Source organism: Apis dorsata, unplaced genomic scaffold (assembly GCF_000469605.1).
Source record: "Apis dorsata unplaced genomic scaffold, Apis dorsata 1.3 scaffold_371, whole genome shotgun sequence".
NCBI classification, from domain to species: Eukaryota; Metazoa; Arthropoda; class Insecta; order Hymenoptera; family Apidae; genus Apis; species Apis dorsata.
The window spans coordinates 29,094-37,122 of NW_006263635.1; the positions used below are offsets into that span (position 1 = coordinate 29,094).

The 8,029-nt window shown below is 28.6% G+C and overlaps 1 protein-coding gene and 1 long non-coding RNA gene across 4 annotated transcripts in view; one reads left to right on the forward strand and one right to left on the reverse strand.

The window, feature by feature from the left end:
* The first annotated feature begins 589 nt into the window (after positions 1–589).
* Positions 590–8,029, forward strand: part of LOC102679208 (ecdysone-induced protein 78C) — a 23,666-nt gene continuing 16,226 nt past the window's right edge. For 2 of the 3 annotated variants that reach the window (XM_006618719.2, XM_006618721.2), the window contains exon 1: positions 590–795. In XM_006618719.2, the coding sequence (XP_006618782.1) occupies positions 649–795 (147 nt within the window). In that variant the 5' untranslated portion in view covers positions 590–648. The remainder of the gene's footprint in view (positions 796–8,029) is intronic. The other variant, XM_031511955.1, reaches the window with a different exon arrangement.
* Positions 1,534–2,609, reverse strand: LOC102679118. The gene is made up of 3 exons (XR_422206.2): positions 2,513–2,609; positions 2,172–2,314; positions 1,534–2,080 (listed from the first exon to the last, which is right to left on the reverse strand). It is a non-coding gene; the product is annotated as an uncharacterized LOC102679118 (long non-coding RNA).

Here is an 8,029-nt window from a genome sequence, read left to right on the forward strand (position 1 = left end):
TTGCGAAACGAGAGAGGTGATATAATTTTTGCCGGATTTCTACGAAATAATTATTGCAATGATATAAGATATGATGTTAACGCGACAAGATTTATTGCTTCTTGTTCGATTGATTATCGTTGGTCTGTATAATTAATGTTGGTGGTCTCCAGGTAAAATTATCTGGTAATAACAGGTAATCAACGGTTCTCTAATTGCACTTATATTTAAGTTATAGTATTGCATGATAAATTAGTTTCATAAGGCGAAGTATAATCTATTCTGTGCATAGTTGAAGAAAGTTAGAATTCTTGAGAGGTTTGAGAAATATTAAAAATTACATTACATGTTCGTGGAAAAATTGGTAAAATTTTATCAGAAGTAATTGAATGATATATAAGGTATAAAGAAAGTTGATCGAATTGATCGAGACAATATAAATAATATGATCGCATAATTATTTTTCTTTTAACGTAAAATCAGCAATGAAATTTTCTGATAAGAATATTTTAAAGATTTTATAACTGCACGATATATTAAACTCGATTATTTTAAGTAACGTTTATAGTTACGATCAAAAGTTATTCGAAGGAATATTCTCATTTCTACGAAGAGATAAAGATACGTGCAACGTTTACCTAGTTCCACGAATGACGATCGTGTTACATAATGCAACTGTTTTGTTTTCCAGAACAACACTACGCGGCTGCCGATTCGAACAGTTCGACGCCCGCGAAGAGTTTCGTGGCCTGTAGAGTTTGCGGTGACAAAGCGAGCGGTTATCATTACGGTGTAACCAGTTGCGAGGGTTGCAAAGTGAGTATAACGAAGTAATGGAGTTCAAATCATTTTTTACCACTTTCGAAAATTTTTCTAAATTTTTTATCTTTGAAATCTTGAAAGAATTTGAAGATTTAAGTATTTGAAAATTTGGAAATTTTGGATCAACTGAAAATTGAAAAATTTAGAAATTTCTATGTATGAATATTTTTTCAAGAATTTAAAAGATTAAGTTAAGTTTTTAATTTTAAAATGTGAAAATGTAAAATTTGGAATTTAGAAATTCTTTAATTTAAAAAATTCGAGATTTTATAATTTTTGCTTTCGAAGATTCAAAGACTTATCCGATCAAATATACCATATCACGACTATTAAATGGAAGAAATACTTTCAAAGAACTTTCTATACTATCTATATTTTAAGAAACGTAATTATATACTATAAACTTTTCTTTATCTCCAAGTACAATTCGTGCAAGATCTCCTTCGATGCATCGTTTCCTGCGAGAAAGTTATTGCCATTATAAATACAATTCTTCTTCCTCATCGAGTCTGTGCACATTATTGATATCGATTATTTTCAATCAATTCTCTTTTAACTTCTTTCCTTTCTTCTTTTCTTATTTTTTCCTGTGTTACTTTTAACTTCTTGATTTCTCCTTTTTTTCTTTCTCTTTTATATCTTTTTCTCAATTTCTATTATATTATTTTATTTACTATTATTTTATTCCTGAAGAAGTTATTTTTTTCTTGAAGAATGATTTGCAAATTTTTATTTTCATTTTTCAATAACTTTGTCCCATATTACATTATATTCTTTCCATCATATTTTTATCTTTCATTTTTTTATTTCTGGACCAACATGTGATTTCATCTCTGATGTAATCTCTTCGTACTCACCTTCTATTTTCTTTTTGCAATATTACCATCTTTTTCCTTTTCATCTCTTTTCATATTTTCTCTCACCATCTTTTTCACTTTATACATATATACTTACATACCTTCCTTTCTGGAATATTTATTCTTTCAATTTTTGTATTCCTTCTTTCTTTCTTCTTTTGTTTTTGATTTATTTTCTCCTATTTTTATTTTCTCTAAATTTAAAAAATTATAAAACAAGAAAAACTTGGAATTTCCAAAATCTTTACCTATATCTGAAGATTTCGTGTGTTGAAAATTGAAAAAAAAAATTTGGAAATTTAAGAACTCTTTAATTTTCGATTCTTACTTTCGTTAGTTTCTCTCCCTTTCTTCATGAATTCTCCGTTTCGGAAACGAAGGAACGATCCTGTCTCATTGCTTTCGATCGGCTTTCGAACGAACTGAAAGAGCAATAAATCGTGGCGGAGAAACGAATTTATAGCCGCCACGATACGACGCCTATGATCGCTCGTATTTTATATGAAACCTTACCGAGTGTACTCGCTTCGACAAAAACCACTCTCGTTAAGTGTGGACTCGAAGATTCGAGCCGGCCAATATTTTTCCTTTTTTGATTTCGCGTTTTCTACTTAATAATATTATTATTATATAATAATATTATCACATTCGTTACGCTATAAAATAAAAACTTTAATCGTATAAATGAAAAAAAGCAACGAAACATTACGAATAACGTGAGAATAAAATTAAAAAAAAAATTTATAAAAAACAAAAAAGCTACGAGTAGAGCAAAGTAGTAATTTTCTTATTTCATACTTTTATCGTATATAAGAAAAATGACTTGAAAGTATCGAGCGATAGTGTATGCATACTTATATTCAAGGTCTTCATTTAAATCGATTCATTCGAATATCTTTAAAATTGTTTATAATAAATATTTTGGACGAAAGTTTCGTGTCACACTGTTAAAAATTATTAAAACAATATGATATATTTTTAATAATATAATATAATTTAATATTAATAATAATATCGTCAATGTTAAAATTAATTTTGTTACGAAAATTCTTTGAATATATATATATATATATATATCTCTTTCCTTGAATATATTCATAAATTTTTTTAAAAGTTGTTTTTCACAAAACATAAATGTTTTAATTGGTTAGATAATCAGCTAATAATAAAATTAGACATGTCTTTAAGTGATAATCAGAGTCAATGTCATAGATAGATAGTTCAATAATTCCAAGGATTTTTCATACTTTGTAATAGTTTGTAATAGTTTTAAAGAAGGCTTTAACTCGATCATTTCAAATTCTTTCAATAACACGTTTTATCTAATTATTCACACTTTAGTCAAATTATCTTTCATATTCCTCTTTTCAAACTCTGAACAAAGATGTAATAACTATTTTTTCGTTTCGATGAGTATGATCAATCAATCAGAAAAATAAAAACATTAAAAAAGATTACAAAAGTTTTCCACGTTAAGAAAGCATTCAAAAAATTCATTGGCAAATATAAACAAAAAAACTTTCTAATCTTCAAAAATTATTATCCAATGTTTACTACTCATTTATTCTATATTGCACGACAATCCTAATAAATAATACCTATTGATAGGCTTCAATTTCTATCGACATCGACATCGAAAATTCATCTTGATGAATCTTCCATAGGCATAGAGAACGAACGAAGAGAAAAGCGAATAAAGCGTAACGATTCAGCGAAATCCTTGATTTGTTTCGTATTTCCCCATGGAGGGAACCACCGTCTCTCCTCGGTGAGGAAGTGCACTTATGGGATCGCGCGATGTGTACGTGCCTTAATCTCGCCGCGAGATGCGCATCCCCCTCAGGTGCTCGGATTGAAACACGGAAGCCTTAAGGCCATGGTTAACGGTGAATTGGTAGATGGTATACTCTCCATAGATCGCAAGCATACACGCATACGTGCATTGCTTTTTGTCGGTAGCCGCGAACATCGATGCATAAGTACGTGCAATTACGTTGAAAGGAGGCAATTTTTTAGTAAGAGTTTTAATATCAGAGTTTGTAACTTTGTTGAAAAATAATATCCATTGAATTGACGCGACGAATTTATCTTGTTCAGAAAAAAAAATACTTGGAATTAGATATATTAGATATATATTTAGGAAAAGATAATTACATCATTTTATGTAAAAACTATTTAATTTTTATCTGAAACGAGGTAAATGTTATAAATTCACGTAGAAAAATTATATACATATAAATAAGTAAAATTAGAATAATTGAATACTAATTGTGTCATTTTGTTCTTAATTTTGCACAATTTTATTGCATTTATATTATTTAGTGTAATCAGATTGTCGTTATGATATTGAATACATTATATAGATAGTCTATTTAATTTAATGATGAGATTTTAAGTGAAATAATTTTATTGTATAGATACAATTAGAGGATCCATTAGTATATTAGTTTATAATCTAAAATAATAATTTATTAAATTTTGCATTATCGTAAGAATTCTACTATTTATGAAAAAGAAAGTGATTATTATGATATACATAAAAGCATGCAGGCACGTTTCCAATATCGCGAAATTAATTTCCTGACTGGAAAACGAACCATCTTTCCACGTATTTCCTTTTTTTTTTTTTTTGCTATTTTTCTTTTTTGCATGATTTATAATTGTTTGTTAGAAAAATGTAATAATTATAAAAAAACGAGTCAAAATTATTAAATGGAGGAAAAAATTAAAATGAAATATTTATTGAATATACGAATTTGATATTTATAATTTAATACAACAATGATTTATAAGTAATCATCTTAAAATTGTTTGCTTCTTATAGTTCTTGAATTTTATCAAATAATTTTTTCTTATTTTTGATATAAAAATTATTCTTTAATTTCATTTTTTCTCAAATTTTAATTTTAAGTTTATTACTTTTCTCTAATCATTATTTTTCGTAGCTATTCGTATTGCCAAGAAAATATTAGTAGATAAAAATATTGAGAGAAAAATGAATAATAACATTGATTCAGTGTAAATTCCCATTTCTATGAATTCTCAAATAACTTTTTTTTTTACATAGGTTGGATTCTATTGGAGATTGATGCAATAGAATTCGAACTAAACTTCGTATGCCATTTAACGCGCTCAATATATGAATTGAAATAAATGGAAAAAAAACACGCGAAAGAATCGCGAATATGTTCTATCGTTTCATCGTTCGCGAATTCAAACGAAAAAAAATTGAATCTGCAAAAAAAAAAAAAACTATGCTATTACAACATACCATATTTTTATTGAATCAATTTCTCCGATTGAACGATTTCGAGTAACGGATTCGATAAAACGGCTAATCAACGTCAAAACTATTTCCACGCGTAAAAATATTTATAATAACAAAGAAAAAAAAAAATTGTGAGAAAATTAACACAACAAAATCAATAAGAGATATTTCGTGTGTAATGCATACTATATATTTCACAACCTAATATATATGCACATTAGTCATCGATTATTCTAATGTTCAAAGTAAAAAGAAAAAAAAAATTCAACTGTGGCTGAGCATACACCGACCCTTTCTACTGTGCTGCATTTATCCTCATCTATCTAACAACCTGCTCCGTAAATCTTTAAATCAAAAAATATCCACGTTACACGCAACGATTGATCGTTGTGAACGCTTGACATTTACATTTATCGCAAACCCATTCGCGAGAAAACACACACGTACACGTATGCGTATAACTTTAAACTCATGCTCCAACTCTTAATTAACAGTCGCCAATATTTCGAATGGATTGAAACATCGTGAAATATATATTTTTAAACCATTCGATAAACCATTCGATTCACTATAAACGAGTTAATCTCGAATCGTTGTTGTAATAATAATTTAACCATTGCCCCGTAATAATACCCATTATAAATGCGTAACGAAAATTAATTAATCAGTTAGCCCGGAACGCTTTGAATTGGCACGCCTAATGCCGCGTTTCCAATTTCCAGTACCACGGAAGGTTGAACGTATTTCAGGAGGGGGGGAGAGGAGTTAAACGATTCTCGTCTTGTCTGATTAAATTTAAGCCTTACCACTGGTCATCGAGCGCCAGCCCCTCTTTAAGCCTGATTTATCACGCGTTGTTCTACTAGCCGATTAGTCCCTATCGAAATTCCACGATGGATTAATTGATATACTTGGAATCGATGATTTATAATGAATCAGGAATAACGATAAAAATTGCAATAAGATGATTCAACATGATTTATATGAAGTGTCTTTTTTTTTTATTTGATTTATATATATATATATACGAAATCTATCTAATTTTAAAATTTTTGAAATCAAATCATGTTTTTTGTCTCAAAATTTGTTTGTAAATTAAGAAATATTATTCCTTTTAAATATTAAAATTTAGATATGACATTTGATTTGTTTGAAATTTATTTTATTTATTGGATGACTTTAATAATCGATTCATAAACTATGATAAAATATAAATCTGTTCGAAATTTTATAACTATCTATTCTATTTCTTATTATTTTCTTTCATCATTAATATTTCGGTTGAATGAATAAAGATCATCTTCTTGAACTTTCTTCACGATAGAAAAAAATAGATATTTTATTAATAAGGCTATACGATCGAAGTACGAGTTAGTTTAATAAAATTTCATTTAGAAAATCATTATTTCCTTTGATTTTATATATTCCTTTTATTTTATAAAAATATATATTTTATTCGTCCCGCAAAATTTCGAATAATTTCGTCGCAAAATAATAAACCAAACGAGTGAGTATGAATCAATTCGTAAATAACCGTTGCCCAATGATAATGCATCCATTTGGAAATTAACTGGTGGTCGAAATAAAATCGTTATTATTGTTTCCTAATGCGATGGAAAGCCCGATCCGATTACAATTTCGATTCAAGCGGACCGAAAATGGTGACGCGTGATTTAAACGAGGAAAATTCGTGCGTACATTTGTGTTGCTCTCTTGTGTACGCGAGCAAACAAATTCAATAGGGCTTCTTTGCAAGCGGAATTTTGTTTGTATCGGTGAAAAAAAGGAATCGTAATTGATTAAAATTTGTTTCTTATTAAACATAATCAATAAATCTATAATTGTATTCTAAAAAAAAAAAAAAGGTTTAAAATTTAATATTGAGAATTATATATCATTGTATTGAAATTTAAAAAATTTAAAAAAATAGAAGCATATCCTAAAATTTTTGCAGATTCTTTACAATTTATTATTTTTTGAATCTTATATCAATATTTCAGATATCTTGATATACTCTTTCATTTAAATATATATCCTTTCATCAAAACGATCCTTTTCCAAAACTTGGATTCATTCGACATTTTGATTTACGTTTCATGAATTTTATTATCGGAAAATTATTGAAATCAGATATTGAAAATTAACTTCGAAAATTTTGCGTATTAAAGATCAATTTCCCTATATTATTGTATTCACACATTTCTATTCTATTATACATATTCCAATCTTCCATTGTACATATTCACAACGATCAATAATAATCCTATCTAACAAATTTATTCCTAATCTACATTTCAAGCTTAGAATTTCATTATCGGAATATTGATCGAAATAAAAAATTTGGGGTTACTCACGTAAGGATTAAAAATCAATTTTCCACGCGTTACGATGTCGCAATCCCATTTACGATATTTCTAAAAATCATTTAATCTCGACTTACGACTCGTAGATAAACTAAAACTGAAAATCTGGATACCGGAAGTGTACATTCGAGGACGATTATCCGAGCCATAAACCGATATACACAATGGAACGATATCGATTCCGTCAACGAACCGAGGTCGTGCCACCATATCGAATGCTAAATAGTATTATAGGTTGTTTAGGATACAACTGGACGCTTTCTATCTACCCGTTTCAGGATATCAACCGACAGATATGCGGTCGACGTCGATCGCACAGTTACGATCCGCTTTCGTTAATTAATATCATCGTTAATAGGCCAATAAACCGATACGTTCGCCTGGTAAAACGAGCAGACGGCTCGAGTACTACCAGCCTCTTCCATTATTTCGTTACTCTGATGCACTGTCGGAGTGGCGAGGTTAGAGGGCTCTTCAACCCATGTCATTTATCGTTTCTGTTGTTTCTTCTCGTTTCGCTACGTTTTTTTTTTTCTTTTTTTTGGTTTTAGTTTTGTTTTTTTATTTTTATTTTTATACGCGACTGCTGTTGGTTTATTTCATTTCTCCATTTTTAACCGTATCTTTGATTGTTTTGATATCAACGGTGTGGGAAAAAAGTGGTCGAATAAATAAATGTGTTTGCGAAGAGTATGATATTTTAAATTAAATTATTTCTTTTTTTTTTTTTTTTTTTTTTT